The sequence below is a fragment of the Erpetoichthys calabaricus genome, chromosome 1 (genome assembly GCF_900747795.2).
Source record: "Erpetoichthys calabaricus chromosome 1, fErpCal1.3, whole genome shotgun sequence".
In the NCBI taxonomy this organism is placed as follows: domain Eukaryota; kingdom Metazoa; phylum Chordata; class Cladistia; order Polypteriformes; family Polypteridae; genus Erpetoichthys; species Erpetoichthys calabaricus.
In genome coordinates this window covers 260,600,195-260,622,224 of record NC_041394.2, presented here as the reverse complement: position 1 = coordinate 260,622,224, position 22,030 = coordinate 260,600,195, and the positions used below count along the sequence as shown (strand labels likewise).

The 22,030-nt window shown below is 37.0% G+C and overlaps 2 protein-coding genes across 2 annotated transcripts in view; both read right to left on the bottom strand.

The window, feature by feature from the left end:
- LOC114661323 (F-actin-capping protein subunit alpha-2) overlaps nucleotides 1-16,050 on the bottom strand; it is a 97,488-nt gene extending 81,438 nt beyond the window's left edge. The window contains exon 1 of the mRNA XM_028814540.2: nucleotides 15,934-16,050. Coding sequence (XP_028670373.1) covers nucleotides 15,934-15,972 — 39 coding nt within the window. The 5' untranslated portion in view covers nucleotides 15,973-16,050. The remainder of the gene's footprint in view (nucleotides 1-15,933) is intronic.
- The window catches only part of cav2 (caveolin 2), a 516,729-nt gene that overhangs the window by 128,034 nt on the left and 366,665 nt on the right, over nucleotides 1-22,030 (bottom strand). The gene's annotated exons all lie outside the window — the stretch shown is intronic.

The window sequence follows — 22,030 nt, the reverse complement described above, 5'->3', positions numbered from 1 at the left end:
AATTAGAAAGTATAAAAAAAAGAAAGTAAAGATCACGGGAGCGCAAACAAACGTAAATTATTACTCGAAAAAGGGAAAATAATCACCACGGACCAGGGGCCTCATGTATAAACGGTGCGTACGCACAGAAATGTTGCGTAAGAACGTTTCCACGTTCAAATTGCAATGTATAAAACCTAAACTTGGTGTAAAGCCACGCACCTAAACTTTCTACGGTACCTCATACCCTGTCGTATGCAAGTTCTCCGCTTGGTTTTGCAGACTGGCAGCACCCAGTGTCAAAGCAGTGCTACTGTTCCTATGTGGTTTATCTTTCTTTTTCAGATCCACATCCCGGACGCAGCTTTATAAATACACTGAAATTAACTGCATATTGTTCATTAGTTTAATGCATCTGATTGTAATTAACCACTAACAATATAATGGTCCACGGAATGGTCAAACTATTCCAAATACCATAACTGCTTTAACGTTGTTACTCTCACTGCACCTTCTTCTTTCAGCTGCTCTTGTTAGGGGTTGCCACAGCAGATCATCTTTTTCCATATTATTCTCACTGCACCACTCGGAGCAGTTGATCGGAAAGAGAATTATCGGTATACAGCATTAAGCACACACTGCCTCAGCCATGCTTCCTATTTGAACTGCTTCTCACACGGCAAACGCTTCAAACCTTTCCTGTACGGACCTCGCAGTTCAGAAAGAGTTTCATCCCAAGAACTATAAACGCACTCAATCAGTCCATCAACTGCTCCTTGTAGAACTGTTTGGACTTGTAAGTACAATCACCTCACTGTAAACTTGCACTACAGTTATAATATTGCACAAACTGAGCCACTTTATAAAGCGCAAATTTACATATGATGACGATATCATTTTTAAGATGAATTGCAGCAAAATATGTTTATTATATTATACAGATAAAAGCACTGTATGCTTCACTGGGACAGGCGTGAACGATAGAATAATTAAACATGTACTACGAAGATATTTCAATGTTCCTTAAAAGTTTTGAAGAATCAGCGTTATAAGCTTACAGATGGCTTAACGTCTATTACAGAGCTGATTGTGTGGCGATCAGTTACTTGGGGAAAGTAAGGACAGGAATTAGAGGTTAGTACGTTTGAAAGAGACAGCACTGCAGGGGCGGCCTTAGGCATGTGCAAACTGTGCACCTGCACAGGGCCACCAAGCCAATATATATTGAATATAAAACACAGAAAATAACAACACAGCTACAAACGCAGCGGCAAATTTCGGCAAAAGTTAAACGCTTGTGTCATGAGCACGAGGCGGCTATGCAGTGTCCGCAACGGACGTGGCCATCCGCCGTGCATAAGATACCATATTGACATTGGCAGGTGAAGGGGCCACCGATTCTTTCTCTGCCCAGGGCCGCCACGAGCCTAGAGCCGTCCCTGAGTACTGCTGCAATAAATTTTACTTCATCGAAGGTTGCGCTCAATCACTGCGCCACAGTGTTCCCATGTTTAATAATGTGCTTTAACTCCTATCATCATGAAAATAATATCATATACATCTCAGTATTTTAGTTATTCGGAGAGCTGTAATATCACAAATGTAATGGATTCTGTGTCCTGTCGGAGAAAGAGAAAGCCGGTTTAAGAAGCAAGTAGTGATTCACACACAGAGCACATAGAAGAACACATACAAAACAAAGCATTTAACGTGCTACTTTAATTACGATGTGATTTGAGAAACTGGTTAAATGATTTTAAGATGAAGTTTATGATGTTCTACTTTAATGACAAAATAAACTATGTAATTAAAGTGGAAATTTCGAGATTGAAGTTGACATTTCCTGCTTTTTCCCCCACTGTGTGCCTTTTTTTACTCTGTACCCTAATAAGCTTTCATATGACACTCAGATGGTGGGCTACGTCTCGCCTTTTCATGGCGACTTTGATATCTGACAACTTCTTTTTTATTTCGGGCACCGTGCGACTTTGTGAACTTGAGCTTTCGAGTTTCTCCGGCACGCTATGTCAGTCGATTAGCTTCCTTTTGTTGTTTATATTACTGTTTAAACCAACAAATAGTACGTGTTTCCTTGCCTCCACTTGGTATTCGCTGAAATTCTTCCATTTTCACTCTTGCTTTTGCCATTGTCTTTTCACAGAACACTGAGCTTAAAGGCTGCATATTCAAAGAGGTGTAATTCTGGAAGGAGTTGGGGCGGGACAGCAGGTGCATGCACGAGCGTTACTTTTCACGCTGATCGGGATTTATGTAGCGGAAGAATGTGGAAGTTTGTGTATGCACAGATTCCTGCATCTGGATTTTTCTGCGCGTGAGCACATTTCGGCTTTTGTGCTTACGTCATGTTATAGTGCAAATTCTACGTACGGCGTTATGCATGAGGCCCCAGGTGTCATTAAAAAAAAAAAAAAAAAGCAGGATAAAGCGAGTTCGGAAACAAAAGACAGAGTAGAAAACAAAGTAAAACGTCATAAAAAGGTTAAAAAACAAGGGGACCAAAAACATGCAGAGCAGTTAGAGATAATGAAAACTGGAATACAAAAAGATTAAAAAAAAACGTAAGCGCAAAACACATGCACAGCAAGATACAGAATATGAAAGCAGAAAAAAAGGACAGCTTCAAAACTTTGACAGACGGTTTCAAGACTCAGCTTTACTTGAGCCAATCGCTACATTTAAGTGCTATCCATTTAGGGAAGATGTTGAGGGTGATTCACCCGCATCAAAAATTGCAACACTGTTTCACCTAAAGCTCCTCTACATTAGAGGATGAGATTTTGACACTACAGGATGACATTCAGCTGAAGTATGGGGCTCTTGGACAGTTTTGGAACTTACTCACAGAGGAAAAGTACCCAAACATGACGAAATGTGCTACCTCCTTGACTACATTATTCAGCTCTACTTATTTATGTGAGTCAGCCTTTTCCCACATAAAGATTATTAAATCCAAATACTGTAGTGACCATAAATGTATTGAATTGTTATTGTGCCATAAGGGCTATTCAGTTATGCAAGGCATGACAACATATATTTTATGTATAAAGTATACTCAGTAATTTATATATCATTTTTAATGTAGGTAGATCATTTCGACCTGGTCATTTTAAAAGTAGCTCGCAAGCCGAAAAAGTGTGGGCACCCATGCTTTACATATTCTGTAACTGTGTTGGCCAGTGTGATTTAAAATGCTAGAGTCTCCTTAGCAGGTAACATCACTTTAAGAGCGGCCCACCAAATCTACAAGGTAATGAAAAGGGCAGGCTGCTATGAAAATGGGGCACACTCTCAACCCACTAGAGGTAGTAGTAGCAAAAGAGACAATGAAAACAAAACTGAGTGCTATTATGAATAATGTTGTGCATCCTCTTTCTAACACACTAGCCAATGAATAATTTTCAAAGTAAGTCAAAATATGCTATGGGACTCCTTTATACCAATGCAATATGTATGTACAATGCCTCACTGGGTCTGCCCTTTTTATCTCTGGCCAAATCAGACTCTTCCTTCTTTTAAGAAACTTTGCTAAAAAAAGGGTTGTTGTTGCTTGTTATAATTTATTTATCGAGCTTCTGTAAAAAGCTAAATTTGGAACAAATAAAGTGCTATCTATCATGTGGTTGTTTCATTAATTTTTTTTACAGGAATTCAAATATCTACCTCAGTCTACTATCTCTAAATATTTACAGATTTTCATCATGTCATACACTGCCTGGGATTAGAGACCAACAGGAACAAATCCTGGTAGGGATGTCATTTGTATGAATATTAGAAGACTCCACAGAAGGACTAGTAGTTGAGTTGCTATAAGGGAATGAGACGAGGAGAACTGTGAAATGGGACGTGTTCTTGTAACTGGGCTCCTGTTCTCTGTGCATTTAAACTTGTCTGGTCTTTTAATGGTCAGAAGCCAGTAGATTTTCATGGATAGGTGGGGCTGGCAGAGAGAGCTCTGGGAACTGGACCCCAGGAGTTCTGTAACATTAAGCCTTGTCCAGAAGTGAACCCATGTATAACCAAATGTACTTTACGGCTGAAGCTTAAAAGGACCTTAACTTCAAAGGCCAAGGGAGCATGGAAAAAGCTAAATACATTATGAGAAAAACTTATAAAGGCAAAAATATGATTTTCTGTTGGTGTGTAAAAGTCAAAGTTAACTTTATAGTAGCACATACTGCTGTAACACTATAGGCAGGCAGTGATGTTCTTGGCATGTCTTGATGCTGCATACTTTTGTTTTTTCTGTCGATGTAATAGTGCTACTCTCCAATTCTAAAATCTTCAGACACCAGAAATGTGCAGAAAGTGTACATTGGTTAACATCATCTAATTAGTTTTGTATACCCTACTGTATCTTACAGTGAACTTGCATTAACTGGCTTTTTCTTGACTTTTAATGCTGGCACATGTTTTAGGGCCATATGTCTATAGAATAGTGGGATTAAAAAACAGATCAATAAATACTACTTTTCAGACATTTTGCCTTACTAAACATTTTTCAAACTATGTTTGTTGAATGGTTCAGCAAAGGGCACACCAGTTTTCTGATTAACAATTCATTTCCTGTACAACTTTGTGCATTTTAAACTGATTCCTACTTTAAAAAGTTCAAGGTGAAATCATTCAGTTGTTTAATGCAGTATATATTATTTTTTGCCTAGACAGCCTATAAATGGAAACATGTTCAAAATTAATATAACTAAGTGCTTTTAGCACTCTGTCATTGAACATGGAAAAGTATTGCACATTGAGAATACACTACCCTGGTATAGAGATGTAACACTTTTGGTTTGTTCTTTTCCCTTAGTCATCTGGAAAGTGTTCTCAACCAAACCCCAGCGATGAGTGCTAAATAAGTATACTTTATCGTTATTGATTTACATTCATCAATTTTCTAAATATTTTTTTACCCAAATGTAGGATCATAAGAAAATGAATTCTAACCTGAAAGTATAAGGTGCAAAGCAGCAATAATAATATTCACTTGTCAGTTTGAAAAATTAAATGCAAAAAGAGCTTTCCATTCAATACAGAGGCCCCACAATTGCATGAGGTAAACAATATTATCATGAATCTTCCTATAGATAACCAGATGCAGGATGTTGGATCTGTGATAGTATTTGAAGAGCTTACAACTGTGTAGCCTTGTTACCAAACTTTAACAAGTAATTACTCAAAATCAAAAAGCAAAGCATAATTGTCCATACTGATTGCTAATTAAGAATCTCAACAGAGAATAGTTCAATTCAATATTGAAAATATATTTATACCAATATATAACATCACAAACCTCCACATCTGTAGAATAAACCCACTATACATGATGTCTGCAGTACCTGATTTAACAGAGTGTACTGCAAATGGAACACATTCAGACATACAGTAATCAGTTTCAGAGAATCATATTGTCAAAATGATATTGTAAATTGGCCTGGTGTGTATGAGTGTGCCCTACACTGGACTGACTTCTCATTTAAGGTTTTTTCCTGCTTTGCGGTCAGTATTAAAATGAAAAACATAAGTGCTGTATGCCATTTTGTTATTTCACACTCTCTCCACCAATACAAGAATAAAGAAGTTTCTAAGAATTAGATTCGCTACTGAGCTCTCATATGCTGGAAAATCTGATGCCCTGTGTGCACTCCATCTAGAGCACTACCTCACATTTTAAATCCAGCAGAAAACTAGATTTAGTGTTCTCCGTTTTCAGTGTGGTGAAGATCAATTTTCAGAGCATTTGAAATTCAAAGGACTGCGTACTTTGTGCACTACTCAGCATGTCTGGGCAGGAAGCATCCTAGTTATCTAAGAGGTAATGAAGTTTTAACTTCTAAGGGGCTCACGTGTTTTAACACTGTAATACTAATCATTTCTTTCAAAAAGCAGAAATCAAGTAGCCTGTCAAGAAATTTTAACTATGAATATATACAATTATAAATAAAATAGAAGAATTTCAGAGTGGGAATGGTTTAGTAATATTTCACATTTTTAAATTTAAAACAGAAGTGTCCATGTTTCACCCAATTTATTAATATGATGCCAATGCAAAGCCCATCCTGCTTGATGCTTGGATACATGGAACTTTGTTACTATGAGACTGATATCTACAAGAGATACTGACTAATCCACTACCTTGAGCTCATGTCCCCAAACTTCAGAAAGGTGCTCGGCCTTTAACAATATAACAAAATATTACTGCCATGCCACATATCTACTGTAGCAGACCAGGATGAAGACATTCACAATGTGAGGACTCTGATGTGGTTAGAAGAAGAAAGGTGACTTAGCAACAACTCTCAACACACTGGGATGGAAAAAAGTAGTGCCTAAATGTATTCCTGGACAAGTCATGGAGAGGGCATGCACCTTTAGTCATGATGGCCTCTAATTTTTTCTTGACAAAGAACCAGGAATAGACCAAAAATTGCCTGCCTTAATGCAGAGTGTATTAAAAAATACATTAACTATATGTATCTGCTTATAAATATGGATTATAGCAGTAACACAAACTTAGAGTTGGGCATAGGTGTAATGAAAGATATCAAATATCAAAGAAGATACTAATACCTTAGGGAACATTCACATTTGAGTACATTTTGAAAAAGTTAAAGGATTATGGACTGATAAGCTATACTGTACTAAACCAAATGACAATCTTCTCAATGTTCATATTTTTCTTACACAGACTTAATGAAAAATATGCATACAGTGATCCCTCGCTATATCGCGCTTCGCCTTTCGCAGCTTCACTCTATCACGGATTTTATATGTAAGCATATTTAAATATATATCGCAGATTTTTTGCTGGTTCGCGGATTTCTGAGGACAATGGGTCTTTTAATTTCTGGTACATGCTTCCTCAGTTGGCTTGCCCAGTTGATTTCATACAAGGGACGCTATTGGCAGATGGCTGAGAAGCTACCCAACGTACTTTTCTCTCTCTCTTGCGCTGACTTTCTCTGATCCTGACGTAGGGGGTGTGAGCAGGGGGGCTGTTCGCACACCTAGACAATACAGACGCTCGTCTAAAAATGCTGAAAGATTATCTTCACGTTGCTATCTTCTGTGCAGCTGCTTCCTGAAGCGACATGCTGCACGGTGCTTCGCATACTTAAAAGCTCGAAGGGCACGTATTGATTTTTGACTGTTTTTCTCTGTCTCTCTCTCTCTCTCTCTTTCTCCCTGCTCCTGACGGAGGGGGTGTGAGCTGCCGCCTTCAACAGCTTTGTACCGGCGGTGCTTCACATACTTAAAAGCCAAACAGCCCTATTGATTTGTTTGCTTTCCTCTGTCTTTCTGACAGACTCTGCTCCTGACGGGCACTCCTTTGAAGAGGAAGATATGTTTGCATTCTTTTAATTGTGAGACAGAACTGTCATCTCTGTCTTGTCATGGAGCACAGTTTAAACTTTTGAAAAAGAGACAAATATTTGTTTGCAGTGTTTGAATAATGTTCCTGTCTCTCTACAACCTCCTGTGTTTCTGCGCAAATCTGTGACCCAAGCATGACAATATAAAAATAACCATATAAACATATGGTTTCTACTTTGCGGATTTTCTTATTACGCGGGTGGCTCTGGAACGCAACCCCCGCGATGGAGGAGGGATTACTGTATTGCCATGTTACATTGTGCAAATTGTTTTCAATGAAAAAAATAGAAAAAAAAACTTAAGAAAATTAATTTTCTTTATAAACAAAGTATTTAGTTAATTCTGGTTATACAAATAAAGCACAAATGCTGTAACCTATTGGCTGGGCTTTGCATCACTAATGCTGGGCTCTGAAACTCTCAAAGGAAAGCAAGCTATATGAAAATAAAAAGACTAAAATACAATGCAAAATTTAAAAAAAACGTGAATTGATTAACTCTTTCAGCCATGCTACTTACTAGTAGGGAGGAACTAATATCAATAGGGTGGCTTTCTGGCCTGGAATTGAATGAGTGGGGTACACTGTGTTAATTTCTTACATCACTGTATAAATGACAGGAGCTAAACGGCAGCATCTTGAGCAATATACTGGTAGTTTATTTTATCATCAGGGGTTCGACATTCAAGTATCTATAGTAAACTCAGGGTTTAAATGTGGTAAGGCTTAAATTTAGGATCATATCTTCAACTTAATATTATATTGAACCTCTGTATGACAATCAATCATATGTTAATGATTACAATAAAACATAACTGCAATTTAATAAAGATGACTGCTTATTATAAATTTGTTTATAATAAAACAGCGGATTCACATAGAAAAAAGAAAACAATAGGAACAATATTCTGGCTTATGAATCTTCATCAGCACTTTTTTTTTTTTTTTTTTTTTTTTAATATGAGATGTTTAATTTATTTTTCTATTTTAAATCTCATTGGGGTAGATAATAATTTTACTCTGGTCAGCAACAAGCAGTCTTAAGCTATGAACATGTATTTTTAATTAAAATGGGCATATTAGGTTGTAAGACTTGCAGGCTACACAAGTGAAACCAAGGACAGATTACTGTTTTATGTGTGACAACTTCATATACCATAATTTTTCAGGTTACTGCAAACAGGTAGAAGCCTTATCAACACACAAACCATTAATTCAGATGGAAAAAGTGTACACCTAGGCACTGATTTTGCCGACAAGTTCATTTTAGGCTTATTTTTTTTGGTTCAGGTAAATCCATCTCTGCTTCTAACAAAACAGGCCCAGGCAATCTGATCTTTTGTGATTATTATCAGATCCTTGCTGAACTGCAGTTCTCAAAATAACCTCTAACCACTGTAAATCTCAGACACGTTCAAAAGCTAGGTCAGCTGAAATACAACATTCCAACATTTTCAAAAATAAAAGCAAAGACTTTTGCAAATATTTAAATCCACTCTAGCTTTAATACAAAGCAAACAACCCTGATTTCTTAATGGTTCTTTTTTATATAACTGCCATTTTAAACAGAACCAATGGCAAAAGCATAAAAAGAGTAATTAAACACAAAAGAATTAAATGTGTGAGATTTGGAAAAAGAAATACAAAAGTACAACTTGACTTGGGTAACCTGAAACATTCTGTTTTAAATAATTCTGGGAACATGAGCCTGTTTGGTAAACTTCATAGATTTCTGTAACATTACTGATTTAAAAGAATTAATCTCATCCATAGCTGAAGATTCAGTCACACAGCATTCGCACACTGCTTTAACTCACAATCAGTTAGCAATTTTCATAAGGACAACTGCCCATTGCACATACAGTACAACACTGAAAATAATGTAACCCCTACAATCTCATTTTATTCTGCTTCGCAAGGTTATACATTTTCAAACATTTTCAGGGAGGCACATTTGTTAACGCTGCTGCCTCACTGGCACAATATCCCAGATTAAGAACTTGCCACAGGCATTTTCTATGTGCCATCTGCACATTCCCCCAAGGCGTGTGTGATTTCTTTGCCAGATACTCCAGTTTTCTCCCCATAAGGACATAAATGGTAGGTTAACTGCCAACTCTAAACTGGTCATGAATGAGTAGATGTCTATGTAATTGTATCTCAACTAAAACTGGTTCCTGCTTTGCACTCAATGCGGCCAGAATGATCACTGGACCTGTGACCCTCAACTGGCTTAATAAAGTTAGATCATGGATGTACAGCTAGATTTTACACAGACTTTACAGTTTTTTCATGGTCACGTATTAAATTTAGGCTAGTATTAAGCCAATTTTGGATAATAAAAGCATTTTTAATACCAATGGCATTTTATTGATAATAATCATTTCAGCAAACTAATTATAATAAACAGTAATATTATCAAATTGTATATCACAGTGGTTATACAATTCTGTAATACAACAGAAACATTAACTTGCACTTTACTACAATACACCATAATGGAAAATCCTACTATCTAAGCAGATGTTATGCCACAACGAATGTGACATACTTTGTTTATGAGCCATAATCAGGGAAGTTACTGAAACCTTTGTCATTTATTTTTAAAACAGACATTTAACCACAGCAGTTTATCAAACATGCCACTGATTCACTGCATTTTTTAATATATGATAAACTTGCAAGAGAGGTTACACATGTGGGACTGAGCTAAAGTTAAGTACCTGATAAGCAGAGATTTGTCAAGTTGGTGACAGAAGAGACACTTGTCTGTTTATGCCCTTAGAGCAAAAGAACAAAGCTTGATAAAAAAAAATGCTATTGTTTGAATCTTTTCTAGATATCAGATTGTCAGAATACACATACTATACATCTCTGAACTACAAGATGTTAAATAAGGGTTACTTCTTGTTCATGTTAAAAGATCTTATCCCCTTGCTCCCTCCAATGCGCATCTTTATTAGTTAAACCCAGACATGACAAACTGTCTGCTTACAGAAAAATCTTAAATATTTTATTTTTGGTGATTATTTGTGAAATTACACAATCAAAACAAATCCACCTTTTGGAAGTTTTTTCATGTTTGGTTTTATTAATACTTACTTCAAAATTATCAATTGCTAATTCATATTTCAAAATGATTATCTTTGTTATTCTTATGCAGTGCAACTTAACATACTGCGTATGTTCAAAACATGTAAAATTGTCAAACAGCAACAAAAAGCACTTGATGCCACCTAACACAGTTGACCAGTTTCCTGCAAAAATAGTCAGTTCTTATGTAGTTGTACCTCTTCTTTCTTCAACAGAACTTTCAAAGTAAATGTGTGAGCTGGCATTCTACTGTGAAAAAAGGTTGGGACATGCATCTAGTTGACCCTGTTTCCATCCAGTGTCTGTTGCATCGCAGATATACTTTGGGTGTCATTCTGTTTTAAGACTAGGCTATATGACAATAATTACCCCAACATTAACACTGAATATGGCACTGTCTAAGATCATCATGAATGATGAAATACATCTCACAATCACCTCATTTTTTTTAAATGGACTTCTGCTATGGTGCAAAACCCTCCTTCAGGAGTCCTTACACGTTATTTTTCAGCTTGTCAGCTGTGCTAACTGAACATACAAAAGCCAGCTGATCCAGTTACCACAGCATAATAGGTTTCTGACATGCACAACTATCCATTTAAAGTAAACGGATGTGCAGAAATTGCATTGCTTATGTTTATAGCATATATGAATGATTATATCTAAACATATATAAATTATGTGCCAAAAATTGTTCAATGTAATGTCTTCTAACATGACTTTGTATAGTTTTAATATAAAATTATTTTTGGTCAAATGAGTATGTACTTTATTTGATTTACTACACACAAGGTTAAAGTAGTTCATATGCTTTTATGTGTGGAGACGGTGAGGAAGCAGTGAAGAAATCTATAAAGCTTTTCACATGCAATGCAGGATAGGTTCATTCCAACATTTAGAAGTAATAAGATATTAAAGAGGACTCTTGTAGATGGTAAATATGTTTTGCAAAAAAAGTGGCAAAGGGAAAGCAGTGAATAATGAATGCATAATAATACATAGTAAGACAAATAACTCCACAGCTAACCACAGAACGTAAAAACACATTAAAGCAACAGTTATTAAAGATAGTAGAAATGCTAAAGTTCTTTGGGGAGAAATCTTGCAGAAAATGTGAAAGATATCCCAAAGAATTTGAAGGGAGACAAGCTCTGCTAGAACTAAAAAGAATGAAATCATACTAATCACCAGGACCAGATAACCTCCATTCTAGAATGTTTAAAGAGGTTATTAATTATGCATATAAACCTTTTATTCATATTTTTCAAAACGTTACTATAGATGTGGGAAATTCCTACACACTGGATAGTAGCAAATGGTCCAATATACAAAAAAGGTATTTGGACTGTTCATAATAAGTATAAATTAATGGAAGCAATTATCAAGGAAAGGACTGAGCAAAACATGTCGAGAACTGCTGTATTAGCAAATATTCAGCATGGGTTCAGACAGGGGAGGTCGTGTTTCACTAATATGCCACAACTCTATGAAGAAGTAACAAAAGCATATAATAAGAGAGGGGCAGATGATATTATTTATCTTGATTTTCAGATGTCTTTTGCTAATGTATCAAATGAAACGTTAGTTAGTGATCAAACTAAAAGTAGTAAGAATTCAGGGAGCTATGTGTAGATGGTACAAATGTGGTTCAAACACAGGAACCAAAGGTTTATGGTGAGGAAAACCCTTTCTGAATTAGATGATGTTAAAAATGGTATCCCTTATTTTAATATAGACAAATGACCTTGATAAGAACATAAAAAACAAGTTGATTAAGTTTTCAGATAACACAAAACTAGGTGAAAAGGGCAGATTATTTAGAATCGGACAAATCATTAGGGATGGACCCGACATAATTCAAGCGTGGGATAATATCTGGCAGATAAAACTTAATACAAACAAGTGTAGAGTATTATACATAGAAAAAAATGGGACATTTAACTTGAAAGTACACCTGATGAGAAGAACTGGAGTCATGGTTAACCTATCACTACCTACACCATGAAAAGTGTACAGAAACAATCAAGAAGGCTAACATGACGTTAGATTATGTAGCATGATGAGTGGAGTACATGTCTGTAGCTACTGTATATTAAACACTAAGTGAGGCCTCAGCTGAAGGACTGTGTGAGTTTTGCTCACCATATTACACAAAAAGACACTGCAAAATGAAAAAGAACAAGTCCAGAGGAGAGTGTCTAGGCTGATTCCCACAATGCAAGGTATAAGTTATGCAGAAAGACTGAAGGTGTTGAACTTTCTCATTTTAAACAAATACATGATGCCAAGAGGCGACATGACTTAAGTGTCCATAATTAAAAAGGGAATTAGTAAGGTGAATCCTGGTGAAGCCGTTATTTTGAAAAAGTTCTCCAACAAAGGGATAGAGTGATAGAGTGAAAAACTTGCACACAAATATTAGAAGGTTTTTCTTTACACAAAGCCTTACAGACACATGAAATACATTATTGGGTTGTGGCGGACTGTAGGATTTTCGAAACTCAACCCGATATCATTTTGTACACAACAGGTGTATAGGATGGCTGAATAACCTGTTCTTATTAAAATTGTTCTAATGCTCTAGATAATTACTTTTTCTAAGACAATCATAAAACTTTGCACCAAAAAGGAATATTTTTGCCTACTTGGTTTTATGTACCTTTTAAAATTTGGCATGTTCTGTCAAAGCTATACAGTATTTTACCTAGTATCACACTACCAGAGAGCAACCTTACAGGAAAAGGCCAACAGTTACCAGGTACACATAGGGCAGTCAGTCTGGTGGGTGCAAAGGACATTAGACCCCCGTTTATAAAGAAAACGATTAAGGATACAGATAACTGCAGGAAGGTTAAATGTCCTAACTGACACATGGCCAAACACTGTCCCAGGTGAAAAATAAAAGGCCAGGTTTCTCCTTTAAGTGAGTGGTTAGTTAATAAGAGTGCTGAGCTGGAGACACAGACTGATTAAGTGTACTGAGAGCTCAGGAGAGCAGGGACACCGAGGCCACTTGTAGCAGCTTTAGCCTAGACTTTCTGTTATAGAAGTAAGCCGCCCTAATCCCGAAAGTAATTTTGTTATTTGGCCAGAAGTAAACCAAGGACCAGCTATGAAGGCTTTGAGCACAGATGCATTGATTTTAGAGCAAAGGGTGCCATTAGACAGCTAACAGAAACAAAGAAACAGAAAATGTGGGGCGAGCTTGGAATGCTTTATGATACTTCAATGTAGAGAAATAAGAAGCCACTCTACCTCTGCACATTTTTTCTTTTTTTACAGTTTGAAAAATGCTATGTTTTTGACATACATGTGACAGTTTTTCCTAACATTTTTCAGTAGCTTTATGGCACATAGTCAAAATATACGGCATTAATCTGTTCTTCAGTCAGATCTCACATAAATGTTAGAACTATTACCTATTAGCTCCAGATCATGATTAAACATTTGGCAGATGTACTGTATGTGTGGAATTTGGATTCAGGTTTCCTCTCATATCTCTAAGACATGCCGGTTAAACAGACTGGTGATATTTTGCTGATCCAAAATGATTAGTGAGTGTGCCCTGAAATGGACTGGCATGCCACTCAGAACCATTTCCTGCCTTATACCACAAAGAGGCTCTTGAATTTTGTGTCTCTGCACTGAAGAAAAACTTTCAGAAAATGAATGGATAAAATGGTCTTACAGAGTCTTTGCCTACTGCATACTTAGAATAAAACCTTGGCTTCTGTACCTACTAAATTTTCCTTTATGTCATTGATTCTTAATGCAAGAGCCATACTAGACCATTTTTTACCAACTATTTAATGGTTTAATTTATTTATTATAGCCTTGTACATAGAACATGATTATAATATTGTCAAAATTAAAAATTTTATATTTTTCATTTGCACATTCTCAGCTCATCACCCGTCACTTTCCCAACATATATGGTCTTTACTGAATACTCCTTGACACCATTTTCTATGCGCACATTTATATTTTGATTTCTTTAAATTCAAAATGCTACATCTGCTCCCCCTTTGACAGACCTAAACAACAACCGATGTGTATGTCTGCCTGAAACAAAATTAAAAACAGCTCATACATTTTAACTTGATTATTCAATAACAATGTGTGTTTTGAAGTATAAACATAAAGTACTCGTCTGATCATCAAAAAGATATTGTGGATAAGGGGTTTCCACTCTAGTGGAATCGTTAGGAATTACTAATTAATTACAAGAACCATATAGTCCTTGCTCCCTCTGGACTACTCCAAATTGCACTGATTATATGGACACTGAACTGTTCTATAAAGCAACAATACACATCACTTTAGAAAAACAAAGCATTATCTTACTGATTACCTTTTGATGAAAACATAAAAAGCTACCTGGACTTCCGCCAGTGGGGTAAAGCAAAATTAACCAGACCGCTAGGATCATGTTACCAGAGTTTATTTTAAATATGAATCTATCCACTTTCCATTACAGTGCAGTAGCAGAACTGCTGCCTTTGCAGATTACATTCAACGATGCGAAGGCACCAACCAGTGCACCATATGTCACTGATACAACCACAAATAAATAAAACTTGCACGGGTCCAGACAGTGGTAAAAGCCCACACTTAGCTCTGGAAAGGCGCATTATCGGGTTAACGGAAGTGTTCTTTAACTTGTCGATGGTTTGCCAGATCTGACCTCTTGCCTCCCACCCTTATAAAGTACGCTCGGATGATCTGCTTTACCACCACACCCATGCTCCGGTATAAACTTGTTTCTTCCTTCTTTCACAAACTGCTGCTCGATTTAGTTCTTGGATTGCCCCAACCCACTACCCAACCACGATTTCATATGCTGAGTATCAGTGGCTCCAGAAAGTCCCAGTATTGGGTTTCAGATTAAATGACCCCAGGGAAGATAGTCTGCCAGTTGGGTTTCATTACGAACCGGGGGAGTGCCAAGAAAGACTGCACCCCAAAGTTCGCAGCAGGCGACAGTTTCAGATTGCCAGGTAGCTAACAGCACCATAGACCTGATGGAGATCCATTGGGTACTAGGTGTGAGAACAGCCATCCTGACAGCCTGTCGTTAGTTGCAAGATACAAAATCACCGCGCCAAGCTGGTCACACGGATCCTACCAGCGTCCGCTGCCCCGTATGGCACTGGGAGAGTCCAAAGAGCTATATGCAGTCTGAGTCCTATTTTTGCGATCGGACCGTACAAGGACTGGTGTCCCCGTTTGAGATTCGCAGACGGGAACGGAAGTTGGGCAGGGACTGGGGATCTAAAAATAATAGAATACTGCTACTGCTGCTGCTGCTGCAAGGCTGGGGGCCCTCGCGTTTACTCGCTGCAAAAAACTCACAAAGCCTTATGCTCCGAGTTACCCATTGCATAGTCAACAGTTCACCGCGGAAATGTTCTAAAGGGCACTTTTCACGCGTCAGTTTAGCGAAAAAATAAATGAGACTTAATGTATCCTACCTTCTCATCGTCAGATAACTGCTCCTCATGATCCGCCATCTTTCCTTCCGGCACGACAGCTCACTGAAGTCGAGTGTGACGTCATCAGAAGGGAGGTTTCCCACACGGGGACGCGCAAGGGCAGTCCGCAAGGGATACATGAACGCGCGAGAAGAACACTCCCTACTAATTATAGAGGCAATTTGGCTAGGCTGAAAATGAACTGTTATCTGGTTAATCAAAAAATTGGAAAATATCCTTACGAAATATCTAAACATTCTCACTTAAATTAGAACCTGATGAAAAACAATTATCACTTATTTTTTACACCTCTGAAAACCCCCTTTCAATTTTAGGCTGTATAATTTTGTCCTCTAATTGTCTCTTTCATGCACACTGTACTGATGCCGACTCTGCTGTTCTGTTAATAAACTCTTTTTGTCAATCTGCTCCTATGTGTCGTATTGTAATTTTTTAGGCATTTCTTACTTTTATAACTGTGTTACTTTATACTGGGTTATGTAACCCACTAGTGGGGCCACATCTGGAGTATTGTGTGTAGTTTTGGTCTCCATATTACAAAAAACACATAACAGTGCTGGACAAAGTCCAGAGGAGAGTGCCTAGACTGATTCCAGGACCGAAAGGTGTTAATTACAAGGAAAGAGTTTTAGACGTTTTCACTTTAAGCAAATGAAGGTTAAGAGGTCACATGATTGAAGTGAATTGGTAAAGTGGATCCAATGTGAAATTTTAAAATTAGTTCTACAGTATAAATGAAAACCTGTCAAGGGTAAATTTTATGCAAACATTTGACGGTTTATCTTCACTGCACCAAGTAAGTTACCAATAAGTGTGGCAGACAGTGGGGCTCTGGGGATCTTCACATCTCAATTTAACATAATTTTGGAGAAATGACAAGCTTTGTTAGACTAAGTTCACTGTTATCATCAAAATTATTCTATTCTTCTCTTTTGTAAAGCACCTTGTTGAAACTGCTAAAAAAATAAGATTTGATTGATGTTTAAAATATAAGGGTAGGAGTGTGGTAGTATACTGTAGATCCAGCATCCTGAGGTGGAATCCCATGTTTGGTCATTGTCATTTAGGAGTTTACACCCTGGTTATTGTCATTTTGGAATTAACACATGCCGCCACATCTGGGAAGGTTTTACAACTACATCCCTAAAGACATGTGGGTTAGGGTAATGGAAGATTCTAAACCGGCCCCTTTTTGAGCATTGCATGTGTACATGAGTGGGTGATTCATTTAACTGGTGCCCTGTCCAAGGCATTTTTCCACCTTTCATCCAGTGTTGGGAGGATCAGCTCTGTACCACTGAACAATGCTGCATTGGATTAAGTGGGTTTGAGAATGAGCTGGGATTTAAAATATCATCCTCCACATAACAGCATGGCAAACAAGTACTCCAGTTTTACTTCTGCATTCTGAAGATGTGAATGTTAGGTTAATTAGAGGCTTGAAGTTTCCTCTATGTGAGTGCTGGTGTGTGTGACAGTATTTTCTGCAAAGGACTGGCAGCCTCTCCCTGGCTAATTCCTGCGTTGTACCCCATGCTTCTGGGATTTCGCCTGTTTGATAGTGGAGAGATACATTATTTAAATTGAGGTTGCAATGAGTGCTAAGAAAAAAAAAATGTTCAATGTATTTAAGATTGGCAAGTCAGTTTAGATAAAACTGTTAAGTACGAAAACAGATGTGCACTACAAAGTAAAAAAATAAAACTGAACCAACTAATCAAAACAAGATCATTTTCAGTGATCAACATCAATTTAACTATGCTTTATTATATATTATTACATTTTTCATCCATATATTTTTAATTTATTTCCTAAGTCACTAACATCCACTAGGGTTCACAAAGTGACGACAACCTGTTAGGAGCACATGTATAATTACCATAAGAAGTTCTCTTAGCTTTCGAGAATTTTTATATTTTTGTTTAAATGCATATAAGCAGTGGACCCATTTAACCTTGTTCAGAGTCACTGGGAGCCCCAGCCAACCCCAGCAATATCAAGTACAAAGCAGCAAGGAAACCGGGACAATTTGTAGTTCTATCTTGAATCACACCTTACACTTATCAAAAATGAAGACACTTGGAGTACAAAGATACCACACACACAAAAAAAAAACATCTTTGAGATATATAAGGTAAAGTGGAGTATAGTGCTACCTACCTATCACTTATTTAGCTAGTTTGTTTTTAAATGTATGTATTGTATTATGAGACCATGGCAGGAATTGCACATAAATGAAGTTCTAGTCTCTTGGCTAACCACAAAAATAAATCCTGCACTACATCTTGGACACTTATTGTATACTTTTGTTCTGCACACAAATTACCATGAAATACTACCATCCAACGATATTTCTGGTGGTTCAGCAATCACAGCTGAAGCCTGAATTGTTGTCAATTTCAACCTAACATGACAATTATATTCATACTGTATATTTCCACCATCTCTAAACCATGCAATGTTTAACATATACATATAATATAATCAGTTTTGGGAATTGTACACATTTTACAAATTCTATATTCACAATATTATGCATCATTTGAAGAACTGTACCACAAATATAATCTTTCAGCAAAACATGTATTTTTTTGCGTACACGTTAGAGAATTTGCCAACTTTTCTAAATTTACAATGGTATCTACTGTAAAATCTAAACTTTCTAGCTGTGATAAAGTTATGGAAAACATGTCCAAGCTATACTGGGGCCTTCAAAAGAACATCCAATAAGTAATCTGAGACAACATTGAAAACAAAAACTTTCAGACTGATTTTCATAGCTTGTACCTAAAACGGTATAATCCAATATAAAACTGTGCATTGCTTCACATCATCCTTGAACTCAGACTTTCCAAAGTGTACCTGGGTCAAGAACGATGCTTTGAGGCAACTGCTTGTCTTGGAATATCTCCTGCTCAGAGCTTTATCAGTCACTCCTGGAATCACAATGGTCCCTAATCTCCTAATGATGATGTTTACTGTAGTGAAAGGTGGGACATAACCCATTAAAGAATAAAATATTGGCATCTTTTGATACTTTTTTTTTAATGTATTAAGTGTAAGAATTTCTTTACAATTAATACATTTCAGATTTCAAAGATATGCAATACCACTTTCCTATTCAAATCAGATACTTTTTTTCCCTATCCATCTGGACAGCAAAAAAGTTGATCACTTACATATAATAAAATATTTAAAGATAAGCAATACTTCAGCATGCATAATTAATTGAGGACAGCATAACTACATGTGTGCCAAATTCTACACTTTGTTTGAACTGTTCTTCCTAAAGTGAATTTAAATGTCTAATTTTTAGTAGAATTGACTATCCTTCTGCCCTTGATAATGTGGGTTAGGTGTTTTACAGTTAAGCAAGATTAGACAGATTTGCTAGCACCATATTTGTAAATCAAATTGTCACAATCAGCCTAATGTGTGCATCATTGGGAAACAGGCAGATCATTTCTAGAAAACCTGAAAAGAGTGACATGGACCTGTGCTGAAGATAGTAGTATCCTGACGATGTTCAATTCAGTTGTATTTAAAGGCTAAATTTAATCTGTAAAGAAAAAAATAAATTAATGAAAGTTGGCAGCACTGCTGCTTTGGAGCATTTGTACTCTGGTTGGAATTCAAGATGTCATGACATTCCGAATATATTGATTAGATGACTATTAAAAGTGCAGCACTAATTATTCTGCACAGTTAGAGGCACATCATATTTTTACAATAAGTACCATTATCACAATATGTCAGCTTAGTATGTTTTCCAAAATGGATGCATATTTTCTTTATGTTCAGTCCTTTTATCTATCTCAAATAACTGCTGACAAGTCTAGAAGAACCCAAATACAATCTATAATCTATAATCCTTTTATAAACTTGGTTTTCCAGAACAGGGTTGTTAGAGGCACAATCCTCACCAACAGGCCACCCTGAAGTTTCCAATCTACTTAATGTTTTTTAGAAAACCTTAGTCGTCATTACTGGGATGCCATGTACACTCCACATAAAACACCCCAGGGGAGTTTGCAACCACACTGTGAGGTGACCCAGGTAACTGATGCACTACCATTCTATTTTCAAGCATTCAATGTATCAGAACAGACATGTACAAATTATATATTCCACAAGCAATTAAAAATCAGGTTTTCAGTCCTACTGAACCCAGAATATTTCACATTCACAGATCTTGGGCCTTGTGTCTGCCTCAACAGTTAACCCTTACTTTGTAATGGGGAAAGTGGGCTCATAGAATAGATAGATAGATAGATAGATAGATAGATAGATAGATAGATAGATAGATAGATAGATAGATAGATAGATAGATAGATAGATAGATAGATAGATAGATAGATAGATAGATAGATAGATAGATAGATAGATAGATAGATACTTTATTAATCCCAATGGGAAATTCACATAAAAAAAGGATCAACAGATAGTTGTTCTCATGCACTCCTTCAGTCACGCATGTGTGTCTAAGGACCACCTTCTGGGCTCAACTAATGTTTGCAACCCTAAGATGGAGTTCTGTTGTTAACAATATTATCTTTTCCTTCCAGAGCCCCAAAAAGATGCCCAATGAGGGCAACTGACCTCACCCATGGTGCACTGAGAAGGCCCTCCTGTTGCAGTCATTGCCCTATAAAACCCAGGCCTCTCTGGAAGGTGTCATCTCGTTTGGAAACCGACTCTAACAGAGGAAGGGGCTCCCAATCAGATCCGCTCGCCCTAGATGTTTTATTTGAAAGCCAAAATAGAGTATCTGTTTTTCTGTTGTGCCATCAAGCACTTGTTTATTTTTCATTGTTTTTTGCTTTGAATTAAACAGGGTGGCCTGGTTGGCACTCCATCTTTTCTTTTTGCAAGTCACTCAGTCTTCACAAAGACACATATCAGTCTCTAATTTTAACAGTACTGCACAATTGTCCTTTGGTTATTCAAGTAGGCACAATGCCCACAACATTTAAAAGACAAAAGATCATATCCATGCTTTCGATATACGAAAAAGCCCAAAGAATGGTTTACAGATCCTTTTTATTAATCAAATTGAAACACAAGAAGTGCAACCTTGAAGGGAAATTCCTTTCAGGTCAGGACCTGTTACACATGCCTAATGGCATCTCAAATACTGTATACGGTGTGAAAAAATGTCAAAAACCTTAGAGAAAGCTTATACATGTTCTGTCTTGCCAAGCCTGTGCTGCACAAACAGTAACATTTAAGATAATTACAGGACTTCTAAAAGATAACCTTAAGCAGTTATTTAAATGATACATTTTTGAATATGCATAAATAGTTGGTGAATAATTATAGCAGCATAAAAGTGCTCAACACCAAGGGGTAAGTGACAAAATTTAGTAAATCCATGATGGGTGGTACCAGGATGTGGAAGACGGAAGATATCAGAGATCCTCATATTGTGTTCCCCAGAGTACCTCCCTCTTGGTTACTCCTCAACGGAGAAAAAACACACTTAATTATCTAGCACTGTACATCTTCATGTCTCCTGTATAGTTCCAGCTGTTGTGTGCGCTGCTAATAAACCATGGGAAAAAGAATTAATAAAAATGTCTTGTAGGTTACAGGGAGAAAGAGAAAACTTATGTCTCTGTCCTTATCACCACCAGGTTTGTATTTGAGTATCATGAGAGAAAAGTAGGGTTAGAAGAAGGGTTAATCCAAATTAGGGGTATCAAGGAATGGGTACCTATTCCATCGCAATACAGGAACTAACTCCAGACAGGATGCCAGTCCATCACAGTGTCCAGTTACCCTCATACTCACACAGCCAATTTAGGATCACCAGATAATCTAACTGGCACATCATCAGGATGTGAAAGGAAAATGAAGTACCAAGAGAAAAAGCCACTTAGGATGTGAAAACTCTGCTGAGGTTAAGTTTAACTTCAGGATTCTGGAAATGTGAAGCAGGAGTGCTAACATCTGTTTCCACTGCAAGGTCATTAAATATATTGAACTATAGGATAATTCTTCACATACTGTATTACAGGCATTGCTTAGAGTCACCCAGTGAGCCAATAGCAGGAATTTAAGCAGGAACCTTGTGTTT